The sequence below is a fragment of the Meleagris gallopavo genome, chromosome 8, assembly GCF_000146605.3.
Source record: "Meleagris gallopavo isolate NT-WF06-2002-E0010 breed Aviagen turkey brand Nicholas breeding stock chromosome 8, Turkey_5.1, whole genome shotgun sequence".
Lineage (NCBI taxonomy): Eukaryota > Metazoa > Chordata > Aves > Galliformes > Phasianidae > Meleagris > Meleagris gallopavo.
This window is the reverse complement of record NC_015018.2, coordinates 22,856,503-22,872,776: the sequence shown is the minus strand read 5'-3', so window position 1 is coordinate 22,872,776 and position 16,274 is coordinate 22,856,503. Positions and strand designations below refer to the sequence as shown.

The 16,274-nt window shown below is 47.0% G+C and overlaps 1 protein-coding gene across 2 annotated transcripts in view; it reads left to right on the top strand.

Annotated features, from left to right (window-relative positions):
* NT5C2 (5'-nucleotidase, cytosolic II) overlaps nucleotides 1-15,740 on the top strand; it is a 37,695-nt gene extending 21,955 nt beyond the window's left edge. For both annotated transcript variants that reach the window (XM_010714648.3, XM_010714649.3), the window contains exons 3-17: nucleotides 3,424-3,541; nucleotides 4,933-5,028; nucleotides 6,075-6,166; nucleotides 6,345-6,402; nucleotides 7,116-7,209; nucleotides 8,175-8,228; nucleotides 9,228-9,311; nucleotides 9,976-10,017; nucleotides 11,057-11,164; nucleotides 11,342-11,408; nucleotides 12,017-12,187; nucleotides 12,916-12,967; nucleotides 13,216-13,276; nucleotides 13,822-13,998; nucleotides 14,121-15,740. In XM_010714648.3, the coding sequence (XP_010712950.1) occupies nucleotides 3,424-3,541; nucleotides 4,933-5,028; nucleotides 6,075-6,166; nucleotides 6,345-6,402; nucleotides 7,116-7,209; nucleotides 8,175-8,228; nucleotides 9,228-9,311; nucleotides 9,976-10,017; nucleotides 11,057-11,164; nucleotides 11,342-11,408; nucleotides 12,017-12,187; nucleotides 12,916-12,967; nucleotides 13,216-13,276; nucleotides 13,822-13,998; nucleotides 14,121-14,375 (1,529 nt within the window). In that variant the 3' untranslated portion in view covers nucleotides 14,376-15,740. The remainder of the gene's footprint in view (nucleotides 1-3,423; nucleotides 3,542-4,932; nucleotides 5,029-6,074; nucleotides 6,167-6,344; nucleotides 6,403-7,115; nucleotides 7,210-8,174; nucleotides 8,229-9,227; nucleotides 9,312-9,975; nucleotides 10,018-11,056; nucleotides 11,165-11,341; nucleotides 11,409-12,016; nucleotides 12,188-12,915; nucleotides 12,968-13,215; nucleotides 13,277-13,821; nucleotides 13,999-14,120) is intronic.
* The last annotated feature ends 534 nt before the right edge of the window (nucleotides 15,741-16,274 follow it).

Below are 16,274 nucleotides of genomic sequence, written 5' to 3'. Positions count from 1 at the left end.
TTCAGGAGGGCTATAAAATTGTTACTGTATGTGTCTTGGCAGCAAAGGTAAAAACAACCACAAAAATGCATGAGAATGATATACCTCACTGCACAACCCCGCTCCTTGCAGCTCGGCTCCCTCCTAACACTCCTCACAGATCGGAGGCTTGCAGCGTTCACTCCCAGGGTCCTGCTTTTAACTTTCACTAGTGTCATTTTAAGGCAAGTGGCGATGTGAAGGAGAAGCTGAAATGCTGTCAGCCAGCTGCAGTTTTTTAAAGATGTGGTTGTTTTCTCTCAAGCCCAATTACATAATGCACAAGCACGGGGTGTCCATCACCCTGAGCCATCGGAGCATCTGTCTGTGTTCAAGCTCAAATGATTTTAATAACTTTTCCGTTGGAGGAGAGGACTTGGCACGGTGGCAGAGACACAGCCATCGAGCAGTGAAAAGGCAGAAAGGAGGTTGGGGTGAGTTGCAACACATGCTTCGATTGTACTCTCACCCTGCGTGCTTTGGGTCGAGGGATGGCAAGGGCACTGGGGGCTGTGGTGTGGTGGTTCTGCTTCACCTTCATTGGGATGGGGCTGCTCAGAGGGGTGAGAGCTGAGCACAGGATTCACTGCATGGCAAACCGCCCAATTCTTGCAGCACCTCATCCTCTGAGTTTCCTCCCGTTGCGTTTCAGTTCAGGACTGGGGAGTTTTAAGCTCCCAGAAAGATTTAAGCTACTTTTTTTTATCGTCCAACTGCAGAAGAAAATACTGCTGTGCCCTCTCTTTATCTCCTTGGATGCCTGAAGATAAGATGAGAAAGCGGGGCCAGCCCTGAGTACAATACTAAAATACATTTTTTATCTAGGCTAAGCAGTCTCTTAATGCATGTGGCGGGGGCATCATCCCCAGATGTGCTGCTGTCATTGCAGTACTGTTAGCCTATTCATGTTTGGTCTCAAGGAGATGGATTGCTTGTTTGCCTGAAAGCTCACATTGCTTTAACAGGTGTTCACAAAGCTTACAAGAAGCGTGGGCTGCGGTTGGTACCGGCTGATGCAGCTCGGGCTGCGGTGTAGTGCTGTGGTGCAGTCTAGGTGGGCTCAGTCATCTCTCAGTCTGTTCCCAGTTGCGTGTAATTAAAGGAAAGTTTATCTTGGACAGTATCATGGTAACTGGGGAACACTTGTTGTCCCTTTCCCATCCCCAGGAGCTCAGTGTCCCCATGTAGTTTGTGTATCAACAAGAGGGCTCTCGTTTTCCAGGTATGATGGAACGTAGGAAAATAGGGAAGGGACATGAGGTATGGATGAGTTGGTAGCTTACTTTTATTCAAAGAAAAATCAGGGAGGCACTATTTGTAGCTTGAGAGGTAAAAGGGAATAATTACTTCGCACAGAAATTAAAATTCGGATTAGCCGTGTTGTAGTACTGTCTGAGCAGAGACTTGGAAAGATGAAACCTGTTCTTCAGCCTTTTTCCTGCTGATGTATCAGCTCGTTACCGTAGGCTCAGAGAGTTCAGTGGAGGCTTGCAGTGATAAATGTGATGGAAAGAGAAATACAGAAGGGAAGAAGCTGAGTGAAGGCATAAGCGATCAGCCACACATCAGCTGTTCACTGAGCAGACCCACAGGCTGTGAGACTGAAAGCCCTATGGTTTGCTTGGAAGGGTTCTGCTGGAGAAGCTCACAAACCATCTCTGTTTGTCCAGAGGAGGTGCCAGCATGCTCCTTGAGTTATGTCTCGGCCGTGCCACGGCAGTTGGTGAGTTCAGAAGGGGCAGGGATTTCTGGGAGAGATGTTTTGTTGGGAAGTGATGGTTTATGGATAAATTGGTAATGTGGTCTCAGGGAGCTGCATGGACAGAGTGGGGAATAGAGGCAGCTTCACTTCATGAGGATCTTTGCCGTGCTCTTGTGTAGGTGTATTTATCACTGTTTTCCCTGGGAGGTATCTCTACTGTCCTGCATCAAAGGAGTTCCTTTTTCCAGATGATGCTCTGGTGTCACTGTCACAATGTTCATCACCTAACGTCTTTTGCTCCCTCCAACTCTAGCTCACTCCCCAGGATTGCCTTGTCAGTCACTGCTTCCTTCATTAGCTGTAGTTTTTGATTGCTTATTCCTATCTGTAGCTCAATCAACCCTTCCTTTCCTAAAGGACAGAAAAGGCTACGTGCACTGTGTGTTATATCTTGTTATTGATCTATGATGTTTGCCACTGGTCTAATGATGCTTGAAGATCTTGGTAATTGTTTGGCTTTGGTTATCTGTTCAAGAACATTACTGATTTGCTTTTTGCATTTGAATGGTGTTGAATTTAATGAGAAAAATGAACTTTTAGAATACTTCTGGATTGTTAATAGATATGGGATCCCTCTCACATGGTTACTGTGAGCCTTATTTCTTTGATAGTTCTTACCTTTTTAGTATTTTTGTAGTATTTTATGCATTTGTTTTCTCCTTTCAGATTGAGCTTCTGTATTCCACAGTATACATACGGTGATTACCTGGGCAGTATAGACAATGGCGTTAATAGGCATTGTGATGCCCACAGATGTGTGAGCTACCTCTCAGGAAAAGCAGTCTGTCTTCTAAAGAGCTTACTTACATGTTTTCAAACTTAGCTGAGTAAAGTACATCATATTCAAGAATCTGGATCCATTGGCCCCCCAGTAGGCCTCACTGAAGTAAACGGTTATATTTGACCTCATTATATCTTAGAACCAATTTAAGACAGTGTCATGCAACAAATGTCAACACACTGTCACAGAAACACAATGATTTCCATCTGTCACAGAGACACAGCAATTTCCTTCTAAATGGTCATTTAATGATCTAATTAAATAGTAACATTTCCAGTGCATGGGAAGGTCATTTGTAGGAAGAAGACAGTACTGAAGGTAAGAATGACTTGGTTGAGTGAGTCATTCATTTTGCACTGAGCTAAGGTGTGTGTCACAGATGAGCACTCGTAGAAAATGTGGGAGCAGCAGCAAGCTTGCCTAAAACAGTAGCATTTTGATACAAGAGTAATATCTAACAGATTTGTACAGTACCATATGGTATTATTAACAAACAAACCGTATGTTAAGTTGACAGCTCTACCTTCAAGCTAACTTAGTCTGCAGCAAACATAAATTCCCCTGAGATGAAATCTGAAGACAATGCTAAGCTTTAGGGTTGTATCCAGTAGCACAGCAGCAATGAATTTCAGGCTTTCTAATCACAAATACATGTGCTCCCAAAATGTATTCGTTTCTTCACCGGCTTTGTGAAATCACAGCAAACCAAACCCGATCTGAGCAGGTGGAAGAGGGAGCATTTGTGCATCTGTGTAACGTGGAGGAGGGAGGAGGGTGAATGGGAACGTGACTTGTAACTGCCTTCTTGTTTAACCCCCTAGTTGTGTGCAAATTTTCTAACTGAAATCTCATCTTGGTACAGTGTATAAATCCCCTGAATACGAATCTCTTGGATTTGACCTGACCGTAGAAAGATTAGTTTCCATTGGATACCCTCATGAGCTGCTCAATTTTGTGTATGATCCTGCATTCCCTACCAGGTAAATGACTAACAGATACCAACCCAGCCTGCTCGAGGCCTTGATTACTTGTTCTATTACATTCAGAGGTGACACACTGAGGCCAGATGTTCAGAGCTGTGCCTTTGAAGCCTGTGGCTGCCCACAGATCATGGGGAAGGGAGCGGTATATGGAAGGCCTTTGCACACTGAAGTCCATGCTAGCAAGGAGAAGGAGAGCAGGGGAGGCTGCTGAAGTCACGGTCCAAAAATAACTTTCAAAGCAAGGACAGCAAAGACACAATGGGACCTGGAACGAAATCAAAATCAAAGCTTGGGAAGAAGGAGCCGCTAATGTCCATGAGGCCAGAAAGTCTTAGAACATTTTTCTGTAATTATAATAATGAATTAATGTGTTTTCCTTTGGTTTTGTCAAACCAGACGCAGCAGCATCCTGGTGCATAAGACATCCTGAAAAATTAAGCTGATGGTAACCAGCAATAAAAGTGGGACTGATCCAGTCCACTTGCCTAGATGAATCAAACGTGGAAAATCAAGTTAGTGGTGCAAAGTTACTGAACTTTTACATTTTTGTCTGTAGCAGAAATTAAAAGGATATCGCTTGTTTTAAAGGCATTTAACCTAGCTCGGTGCCTTTAATCCATTTCCACTTGTGTCTTTGCTGGATTTTGCTTTTGGCTCCTCTGGGGCTTTTTTTTTTTTTTTTTTTTACAAAAGACTGGAGCAGAGGCCTGGTGCTCCAGTTTTAGTCTGGCAGCCTCCTTCCTTCCTGCCTGCATGATTTACACTGAGGCTGGTGCTGTGTGCTCCCATACCCATAACAAAACATTATGAGCATGTCATGAAGACTCCTTAAATCCCTCCTGTTCATCCCAGGGAAGGGCCAGAAAGGGTCTATCTGCAGGAAGGCTGCTTTCTCAGGTGCAAGATACTAAATAAGACAGAGTTTTGTTGGACTTGAAAGAATTTATCCCAAGCATTCTGTGCCATACTTATGTGTCCCATCTGGCTCTGTCTGCGACTGACAGATGAAAAGGAGGGGAGAAATTCCCTTATCCCAACTCCCAGCAGGGCTGTCAGTGACCACAAGCGCAGGTGTCACATTCGTGACCCTGTAGAAGAGGTCCTGGTAAATGCACAGCTAAGCCTGTGCCAGGTTAAATGCTCCACTTTCAAGTCCACGCAGAGCAGATCAGCTGTATCTTTTACCCTGGCAATGCAGGGCATTGTTGTTGCATACCTGCACCCAGGTAAAAAGTGACAGCCCAGCTGCACAAAAAAAGCAGCTTTGGTCTGATGCCCCCTGCCAAGCAAGCCAGCTGTTCTAGAGCTGGCACTGAGAAGAACTGGTATTGAAATGGTGACCGCTTTCACTGCTCTCTGCTTCATATCTTTAATTGCTTTCTTAACAGAGGCCTAGTGTTTGATACCCACTATGGAAACCTGCTGAAAGTTGATGCCTATGGAAACCTCCTGGTGTGTGCACATGGCTTTAATTTCCTCAGAGGGTGAGTGCTTGCTCTTGACTGCTCTTTTTGACTTAATGTGATCTGTAGGGCATCCGTTGCATAAGGACTTGTGAAGACTTCCGATGCTGCGTCTAAGAAAATTCAAGGGCTCAAGGTCAGAGGCAGCCAGAAGTCTTTATGCAAAGCCTGCCTGGATGCTTTCCTGGTCAACCTGCTGTAAGGAATCTCTGCTGATCTCCAGAGGTCACTTCTAACCCCTATGATTCTATGGTTCTGTGATGCATCTCATGCCATTTCCTGCACCCTTTTCCATCTGCTTACTTTCCTTGTGCCCCAGAGAAGGTGCTTAGGAAAGCAGAGGGGGCTGCAGTGTTGCGAGCTTGATGTATCCCAGCAAATCCCCTCCTACCTGCAAGGCAGAGGGATGGAAGGCAAGTACAAGCCAGCTCCGGGGCCTCAAGGTGATGAGCCTGTCATTGCAGGCATGTAAGTCCCTGCAGCAGGAGGTCAACATTTTATAAAAGACTTTATGAATGCAGTCGAGTTCCTCCTCTAGTTAAAGATCATCTTCAGAAGCTCCAGAAATGAAGGAAACAAGAACAATTGAGTGACTTTAGTCATGCTGCCAGTTAATTGCAGCAGGCCCCAGGCAAGACTCTTGCAGTGCAGCCCTGCACTGCCCTGCGGGAAGCTGCTCAGAGGGGTGTTCAACAGCACATGGAAAGTGGGGGAAAGTTTAAGATAAGCAAACAATGAAAGTGCAAATGATGTAAAGCATACCCATTGCCAGCAGCATGGGGCTTAAGGTCGAGTTGTGGACTCCTGACCACAGTTTCCCTCTGGGGCTTGGCTCCTTTGCTGACTCAGGATGAGGGCTCTGTGCCCGGTAGTGCTGCAGCCAGCACAGTGACAGTGACGTGCAGTGGGTGCTGTTTTGCTAGTGCACATAGGAAAGCTTGGTGTTGGTTAAAGCAGAGGGATAGTACTTGCTAATGGACCCTACTAAAGCTATGTTCTGCAGGTCAGCACACTGTATCCTCAGTATGTTTTGTGGCTTCATTCTGTTCCACCTTATCTGTTCTCAGGCCTGAAACACGGGATCAGTATCCGAACAAATTTATCCAGAGGGATGACACAGATAGGTTTTACATTCTGAACACATTGTTCAACCTACCAGGTGAGTCTCGTGTGACTGTCCCTGTATCTTTGAAGCCTATAAAGCTTTGCTAATGTCTTACTCAGCTGTTCGATTTATTTGTTTTTGCATGAACTTTCTTCTTTCAGGCACAGGGCCGAGATTTAGCTGGCTGCATGGTGTTATCCTTGTTTTGAAGTTTTGCTTTTCTTCTTTACAGAGACCTACCTGTTGGCTTGCCTCGTGGATTTCTTTACTAATTGTGACCGGTATACTAGGTATGTGTCCTCTCTGGTTAGACACACTGATAATACTGTAAGATTGTTGTTATAAAATGCAATTTATATAATAGAGATGCACCTGCTGTTAAAGTGATTTCAGTGTGGAAATGTTCAGGCCTCTTATTCTTTTGATATTAAGGGAATTTAGTGCTGATGAGATGCTCTTTGTGTGCAGCCAAGGCTGGTTATGTGGGTCTCCTTCATAGGGAATGCCAGTGTCACTGTACTGGCTGACACTGGTATTTGGGCCAGCTTCTAAGACCACATACATATTAAAGAGTGATTACAGCCACTGCACAGCTCATTTTCAACCCATGTCCTTTGGATCCACGTTTGAGCAGGTAACTGAGAGGCTAAGTTTCCTCAGCCAGTTACCACAAGTTATAATTGAAGACTTTGTGTAATCAAAAGTGAAATATTCAGATATTCAGTGTAGTTTAAAAGGCTATTACAGCAATGTATGTATTTCCCTAGCTTTCAAATAGATGTAAACATAAAAACAAGCTGCAAGTCTGAGTGCTACTGTGCAGCTGACTTCTGTGATGGGTCATTTTTGCATGTTTTGAGACTGGAAAGGAAAAGTTTAATCATGTAATATATCCATTGCTGCAGTAAAGGAGTCAATAAGAAATGAGTGTGGTAAGATAAAAATGCTCCATACGTTTTGAACCCTGCAATTGGCTACTGCAACCTCCTCTTTCTCTCCACAGCTGTGAAACAGGGTTTAAAGATGGAGACCTCTTCATGTCATTCAGGAGTATGTTCCAAGATGTCAGAGATGCTGTTGACTGGGTTCATTACAAGGTGATTGCAAGAACTCCTCGAGACATCTGTTGTCAAAAACGAGTTAGAGGGTCTGGTTTGTAACTCTTCAGTTAAGATATTCCACTTTTGGGCAAGAGCCTTGCTTTGCCACCTAGTGAGAAAATAATAAACTGCAGCTTTGTGCAAGCAAGTCAAGGTCTCTGGCACTGCAGTATATCTCTGCTGGCTTCCTATTTCTTTTTATTGTGCCTAGACTCCGTTTTCTTGCTATAATTTGTGGGTTTTAGAATGTGTTGCCATGAGGATATTTGCATTTAAAGTTCACAACTTCACTTTGTCACAATTTTAAAAAAAGCAATTTTATTGTCAATATATCACAATGGTACTATCTTATGTTGTCTAAAAGCTATCTGCATCAAACAGAATTCATCAGAGAAAGCCATTTTTCAGCACGCTTGTGTCCAAATTTAGAATGTAGATCTTGTGAGCATTAACGCCTCGTTCAGGACCTGATCTTCTTGTTCTTCCTCATTCGAGAGGTCTGTTGAGGTGGGATGGGGAACTGTCACAGGAGATCTCTGCTCACAGTTGTACTTCTGGTTGTTTGAGTCATGCAGAAGTTGGGTATCTGTTTTTCTTTCCTTATGCAATGTTATGTGATACGTGTTGAAGTTGGCCACTGTGATGGTCAGTGTTGGAGACAGGTCGTTGACTGTCTTGCTTGCTATGGCAAATCTATTTTTTGTTTGTTTCTATTGTATTCCCTTCTGAAAGGGTTAAAATGCTGTTGAAGTGGATTATTTACCATGGTGAGGGAATCGATGGATCACAGAGTTTGTGATGGTCCCTGCTACTCAAAGCCTCTCATCTCTAGAGTCACTGGTTCAGATTCGCCCTGGTTTGTACTTTCACAGCATTTTGAAGTGTGAAAGTTGGCATTACTGTGACGTCTCTTACATCATAAGTTTCCATCACCTCACTGGATTCTATTGTTTCTATTTCAGGGATCTCTCAAGGAGAAAACCCTCGAGAATTTGGAAAAGTACGTGGTGAAAGATGTAAGTGTGAAGTTGCTTCACTTGTGCCACGTGACATTCTGTACTGAGTAAGCAGGCAAGAAGTAAATACGCTGATTTGCTTTACTACCTCACAAAACAGATAACGCTGTGATTTCTATTGTAATAACCAAAGACAAAGTGGAAAGTTCGGACGCAGCCTTTATTCTGAGCCAGTGATCCACGTGATTTCGTATTCACGCGCGCGTTTTTTACGTAAAATATAAAAGCCAGAGGAAATGTTGTCATGGGACACAGGTGGATATGCTGGCCAGGCTTACGTTGTTTCTTTTGGTGCTGAAAGCAGCTGTAGTCCCTCGCCCACATTTTCTCTGCCCGTGCAATCCTTTGCCGCAGACCTTTTTTTAAAAGTAACAGACTAGCATCACTGAAACAGAAGTATTCCTCCACCATCCAGCAAAAGCATTACACTCCTCTTACAATGACAGATAGAGGGGAAAATCCTGAGACACTCACCAAAGCCCAGCACTTTGATAAGCCCCAAAATATGTATTCAGCACATCTAACTGAGCAAGCTCCCTTACTTTCGCCTTCTGCAGTGTGCAGGGCTCCTGTGGACCATCATTTTATAATTATTATTCAGTTTAAATGTTCTCTGTGGGCTCCTCCTTTGGTGGTGGAATACCACTTTAAAGCAGTTAACCTTGTATCTAGTTACATGCCTGCAAAATTCTTAGGAAACCGTCCTGTGAGGTAATCAGCTCTTATGGCAACAGCCCTAAGATTTATGATTCCATAAAAATAGCTCCAGGAATAAATTCTCCCTAATTTGAGGTTGGAATCATAATGCACTCCAACTCGTGGCTCATGCAAGCTCAGATTTCACCTCCTGTGGGCCTGTTTTGGGAGGAGATCTGGGCTGGAGGGTGGTGGTAGCAGTGTCTTCCTTGTTTTGACTGATGGGATCACAGCTGAGCTGTGTTTTGCCTGTGGTGTAGCTCTGTGTCTCTGTGTCTGACTGTTCTGTCCTCTGACTTGCAGGGGAAGCTGCCACTGCTGCTGAGCCGCATGAACGAAGTTGGGAAGGTGTTTCTTGTGACAAACAGCGACTACAAATACACAGACGTAAGTGCTGTGTGAACTGGTGCATCAGTATGTAATGGAATAAACAAAAGCCACCCGCCTAGTGTGTGGGATTTGGCAGGATAGTATTTGGTGGGGAACTGGGTGCTTTCTAAGCTGGGATAATTTAGTGGTGAGTGCCAATTAGGTGGTGAGACTTCTCTTTTATAGTCCTGACTCGGTGCTGACCTGAGGTAGGCCTGGCTTAAGTCACTTTGTGCCTCTGTTCGTAAGTGATTAAGAAGGTGAAAGAGAAAGTGACAATCTGCTCTTCCAAGTGAGACAGTTCTTAGTGGGGAGAGGTCACCAAACCTATCATCTTGGAGAGGGCCAGGAGCCAGAGCAGGCTGTGTGCTGTGCTGCTGGCTGAATGTCAGCATGTTGCCACATTGCTAAACTGAAGGGTCACATGCCATTATAAAGCACTGCAAGATACAGCTGAAGCAATGTGCAGATTCCGGAGGCAGATGTGTTCTTTGATTATAAAAACCACCACTTTATTTCCTTTCACTTTAAGGCCAATCCATTCATTCTGTCTCCAAATCTTAGGCTGACTTTCCTGTAAATGCTGAAAATAAAGTTTTGTAGCCTGAAAAGACAAAAGCAGAAAAGTATGTTTTTATTAACTAAATAAAAAATATAACTTTGAATACTTTCTGTCTTTCAGAAAATTATGACTTACTTGTTTGACTTTCCACACGGACCAAAGGTATGTGGTTTCTAGACTGCAGTTCCAAAAGGAGTTGATGTGCCTAATTATCTGTGTAGCTGGAAAGCATTTTAATCCTGCTTCATCAGCTGCATGGGATTAGTTGCTTTAATCTGGTTAAAATACTCTTGCTGTTTAGCGCCCTATTTGAATAGGATCAAAGCAAATACAATATAACAAAGAGAAAAGAGGCATCATCTAGTCTCAAACAATAATCTATGTTAGTGATAACATTATTTTAGCGTTAGCACATTTTAGCTGCAGCGTTTTACAGCTGGATTTCTTCCTAATCTTATATAGTGTTTTGTTAAAAAATGTCTTGATGGAAGGGAAAGAGTTGTGTAAAACAGCCGAATCTTTCTTTTATGGCCTAGTTGTGCCTCTGCTACGGTAGTTCCAAAAGTTTGGCATGCTTTTCCTGGTGTCCTGAGGATGAAGCTCAGCCCTGAAACTTCTGGAGAAAGGCTTAGAAGCTGAATTTATACTGCTTTCTCCATCTCTCATTAGGAGACCATCTCATTCAAAAGATGTGATTTCACACTGTGCACTGAAAGTAGAAGACATAGGGAGAATTTTCAGAACATGGGAAATCACGCCTGGTGTCCGTCAGGCAGGGCTGTGGTTTGGAGCTGCGCTCTGTAGAATAGAGTCCAGGCATTTTCCAGCTCTGGGCAAGTGTATCAGTGTGTCCTTGGAAGGCTGAAGCCACAGTCACATTTGTCACGTTCAGAAATGGTGGCAGCAGTGTCATTTAGTGCATCCGTTTGCACAACAGCTATGCTGTGATGTGGCTGTTCATTAGTTCTCCTTCCTTCCTCAGTCCTCGCTGCTGGGCTGGGTTGGGATGGTTTTGCCACAAATGAGTGCTTTAGGAGATGGCAACCAAAAGTCACACCACAGAGGCACGAACGGGGAGAATCAGTGCATTTGATGGACCAGCTGTGTAGAAACATTATGGCTGAGGGCAGTGACGCTCCAGTTAAACTCCCTGCGATTGTTTATGTGGTTCTAGGTTCTAGGGTTGTTTTTGCTTTTGCAGCCTGGGAGTGCCCATCGGCCATGGCAGTCCTACTTTGACCTGATCCTGGTGGATGCACGGAAACCCCTCTTCTTTGGGGAAGGCACTGTGCTGCGGCAGGTGGACACGGTGAGCACCGCATGGAGGGCACCTCAAAAGCTGGAGGGGATTATATGCAGTCTCTTAGAGGGAGCGGGCAGTGCGGTATTTAGGCTAGATCTAAGAAACAGAGAGTAAAGAAAGAGTAGGACAGAAAAGACCCAGAGCATCAGCTATTCTTTACTAATGCAGTATCTCCTCCTTCAGGTGACCGGGAAGCTGAAGATTGGTACCTACACTGGCCCACTGCAGCACGGCATCGTGTATTCTGGAGGTGGGCAGAACACTTCTTGTCCTGTGAAGTGGCTCTGACATGCCATGGTGGCCTTCATCCACTCATGAGGACTCATAAAGGGTGGCTGGGTGCTATGCCAGAATCTAGGCAGGGCTGTGTTTCATGAAACACATCATTCTGTGCCTTTTGCGCCAAAAAAACTATTGCTGCTCAGTGCTGAGAAGAAAGAGAGCTGTTCCTCAATGCCCTTCCCTTCCTTGCCAGGAAGGGCCTGGGAAATGCCACTGCAGGGCTGGGAGGAGGGAGAGATGCTGAGCCAACAGCTGGGCCTGTTGGCAGCAGTGAGACAGCTGGGAATGCTGCACAGAGTGGCTGCACCAGGGAAATGCAATGGCTGCACAGGGCTGTCCATAATGCCCTGGGCTCCATCACTGTTATGTGGCCAGGAGGCTGCAAGGTCCCTCTGCTGCTACATTTGTATGAAGGTGTGTGTATATTCCAAGAGAAGGTGAGTGTGCAGTGCCCTGTTGAGTTTAGCAGTTGGAGATTTCTGGGAGGAAAATGAAGCAGCTGCATCCCTAACTCTGGTTCTCAGAATGCATTTCCCTTTGGCTCCTCATTCCGAGTCAGTCTGTTCTTTGTTTCAGGTTCCTCAGACACAGTCTGTGACCTGCTGGGGGCTAAAGGGAAGGATATTCTGTACATTGGAGACCACATCTTCGGAGACATCCTCAAATCGAAGAAGCGCCAGGGCTGGAGGACCTTCCTAGTGATCCCTGAGTTGGCACAGGAACTACACGTCTGGACTGACAAAAGCGGTCAGCAGGGGACAGGGGGGCACAGGGGAAAGATCACACTTGCAACCTTTCTCTCAAACCCACCCTAGATCCTTCTTCCCTGGGATGGGGTGTTGATGCAGCAGATGGGTTGCTCACAGGGTCCCAGGTTTTTTGCCTGTGATCACCCAGCCTTGACTTGGGAGAAGCTGCTGCTGGTTGGGGTTGAGCTCATCCGTAACCTTGTTCCCAGAACTCCTCTCCCTCTGTCTCTGTAGTGCCATGGCTTCTCCAGTAAAAAGTATCTAACAAGATAGCCATTTTTTTTGTCCCTGTATCACCCGAGTCATGACTGCTCTGCAGTCTGCAGGGAATCCCTGCTTACCAGGTGCTTCCTCTTCCTTTCTCCTCCTTCTCCTCCTCCCTCTGCTACCAAAGTTCTGTTTCCCGTCCTTGAGCACTACTACTTTTCTCCCAGGTTTGTATGCTGATGTGTGAGACGGTCTGGGGGTTATGCACATTGTCCCATGAGTGGTAGGAAGGTTTCTGTGAGGGCTGTGAAGTTCAGCCGCAAAAACTAAAGTGGCAATCAGAAACCAAGCCCAGAGCTCTGTTGATGGCACAGAGCAAAGTCGAACCCTTTCCCTGCACAATGGCTGTGACATACCTGCCCCACCACGGTCATGCAGGCAGGATGATGCATTTGCTTTCAGCCCTTTCATTTTGAGGTTAAACTTACCTTTTCCCCCTTTCTTTTCTGGATTATCCAGCCCTTTTTGAAGAGTTGCAGAGCCTGGACATCTTCTTGGCCGAATTATACAAGTGAGTGTTCAAATACTGACCAGTGTACTGCTGCCTCTCCCAGCCTAGCAACAGCTAATGCGTGGCTCTGATGAACCCTTGGGGTTGGGTTGGCAGCACTGCTGCCAGAGCTTTGCCTCAGGCCTGGGTTCAGCCCCTGAGACCAACCTTCCCCTCCAGACCAGCCTCCCTCCCTAAGCCCCCATCTCACAGCATCTGGTTCTGAAAGGCTTTTCACAGCATGTATTTACCTTCTCGCCTGTAACTAGGCATCTGGACAGTAGCAGCAATGAACGCCCTGACATCAGCTCCATCCAGAGACGCATTAAGGTACCAATCATAAAAATCTCTTTTCATCCTTTTGGATCCCAAAGGGCTTGACAACCCGACCCACTGCTCAGCCCTGAAATGCTTTGCTCTGCCTTTGGGTGGGCATGGCAGGCTTTGCAAAGCTGTTCTGTCTGTGGACGCAAACGGAGGAGCTTCCCAGCTCAATGGTGTCACTGGCACTCCTGAAAGGCAGCCTGGTCTGGAATAGGGTCTCCTTCCTCATGTATGTAGCACCTACTTACAGTGCTCACTGCTGCAGAGCAGGGTGCTGATGTGTGCCTGAAGGGGCCGTAACCTCTGGTTCAGCCAGCCCTGTGTGCGAGGTCACAGGCTGTGGCGGGTGCTGGCCCTGGTGCCGCTGCTGCCTTCCCTTCTGTTAGCTGGAGCCTGGCTGTGCTTTGGTGCCTTGGGATAAGAGCACACAAAAGCTCACTGGAGATCCTTGCAGGCTTCACGTAGCCCCCAGCCTTCAGTGATGTTGAGGCTGGGTCGGCTCTGCGCTGCCGTGTGCCCGGGCCAGGAGTTAACCTACCCTTTGCTTGTAGAAAGTGACCCATGACATGGACATGTGCTACGGGATGATGGGGAGCCTCTTCCGTAGCGGCTCCCGGCAGACACTGTTTGCCAGCCAGGTGATGCGCTACGCCGACCTCTATGCAGCCTCCTTCATCAACCTCCTTTACTACCCCTTCAGCTACCTCTTCAGAGCCGCCCACGTCCTGGTGAGTTACAGGCACTGGGGAGCACGCCCACGAGCTGGCAGCACTGGGAGGATGGGGTGGCATGTTCTGGGACTTGTGCTCTCGTTGCCTCGCCATCTCCTCTCTCTCTCTTACACCTTTAGATGCCACACGAGTCCACTGTAGAGCACACACACGTGGACATCAACGAGAAGGAGTCGCCCATGGCCACGCGCAATCGCACCTCGGTGGATTTTAAAGATTCTGACTACAAGCGGCACCAACTGACCCGCTCCATCAGTGAGATCAAACCGCCCAACCTCTTCCCCCAGGCACCTCAGGAAATCACACACTGCCACGATGAAGATGACGATGAGGAAGAGGAAGAGGAGGAGGAAGAGGAGGAGGAAGAAGAGTAAGAAGGAAAAAGTAAAGAATTTCTGAAGATAAACCATGACTCTAGCAGTGATCAGGAGGAGATTCCTATGTTGGGGCCCTTGGGTGATGGGTTGGGGGTGTGTGATTCCTGCAAAGGCACATTTTGAAAGCGGCCGGAAACTTTCAACAAATTAACACTAATCAGGAGGAGACCTTTGTTTTCAGTTCTGCAGATGGTTCAACAAGCTGATGGATCTGCCTGGGTGGTGTGGTCAGATGGCACTGCCCGCCCGTGCTGTAATGCCGCTCCCATTCCATTTGGGGATGCTGCATGATTTTTCCTTTCTCATGATGTGTTTCCATTCGAACGGTGTCCTGTAAACGGTTTTTGCCATTTGTTACATTCTTGTGGAGGAGGAAGGGATGTGCTGAGCTCTGCAGGAAACACAAAGATCCAACTCCTGCCGTTGGGTTGCCGCCACCCTTTGCTCTCCTGCGTTCAAACCATCCCCACCATGTTAGCCAGGGTGCTGCTGTGGCTTCCAGCTCCACGTCCACCCCTGCTTGGCAAGAGTCTCCCTGTGAATGGTTCAGTTCCTCCGTCCATCACAGATAGCAGCAGGACTCTGGCTCTTACGTGCATTTTGCAGCTGTACACATTTCAGTTTGTAGGCAGTGTTGTCCCCTCCCTGGTTCACATTCTCTTTCGTCAGCAGCATTCAGTGCCTGATTGCCAGCGCGTTTCCCAAACAGCGGAGCCGCACGCTGTGTTCTCAACTCAACTCCTGTCCTTCCAACAGTAAATATTAACCCCACAGCTTCAAGCTACCGCTTTAGCATTACATTAGTTGGCTTGTCTTCCTCGCTGCCTGTTCCTGACCCTTCTGTCTGTCCCAAAGACAAAACCAGCCACAGTGAAGGGCCCAGTCTTCCAGGGTGCTGCTGGACACGCAGCTCTGCCCTGCGATAGGAAACAGCGTATGCCACAGTGCTGGGCAGGGGGCTCTCATCCACCCACAGCTCCGTTGCCTTTGGCCCTGTGCAGAGCACAGTGATGCTGCGTCCTGGCTGAGGAGGTGACTCTTGGCTGCCATGTGGGGACCGGTGTGGCTGACGGTGCAGCTCTGCCATTGCTGGTCTTTCTCTCTGTTGTGGGTGCAGCTTCCCTGACTCCAGCCTGTGCCGTTCATATGTGAAGGGATTACGGGGGGGCCCTCTTGTAATGAATTCGACTGTTGTTTCAGTACCATAAGCGCATTTAATCTTCTTTTTTTCTTTTTTCCACCCCCCCCTATTTTAAAGTACCTTAGGAGAAAATAGAAATAATACACATCACCACCCTCTGAGCAGGAAATGCTGCTACTGAAGTGGCAGTTGTTCAAGTCAATAAACCGTGATGTTTCTAAGAAGTGCCTGATGCATTGTGGCACAGTGCTGGGCTGAGGGCTGGCCGGCACTGGGCAGCAGCAGGTGGTGTGGGGGACAGCAGGTGGGAAACGGCCCCAAATGGAGGGGAATGCCAGAGCCAGCCCTGCATCCTCGCACTGAAGGCCGTACTGGGATTTGCTATGTTTAACCATCATTTCTCCAAGTAGAGCCGCTTGGATTCTTCAGGCTTTAGCTCAGCCGCTGGAGAGGGCATGAGGCTGTGAGCAGGGCGGTGTGGGGAGCTCTGCACATTCTTTTTGCCTCTGCAGTCCCACAAATAGCTTGCTCCCAGCCCAAGGCTATTTCTGCCAGTGACAGGGAGATGTTGCAAGGCTGGAGCAATGGAAGGTATCTGGCCCCCACTCACTGGTGGGAAAACAGAGGCAGAGCCTGCCAGGCCCTTCTCCCTCATCCCACGTTATGGGGCTCTGAATCACAGAACCATTGGGTTAGAAAGGATCTTAAAGCCCACCCAGTCCCACCGCTCTGTCATGAGCTGGGTGCCACCCATC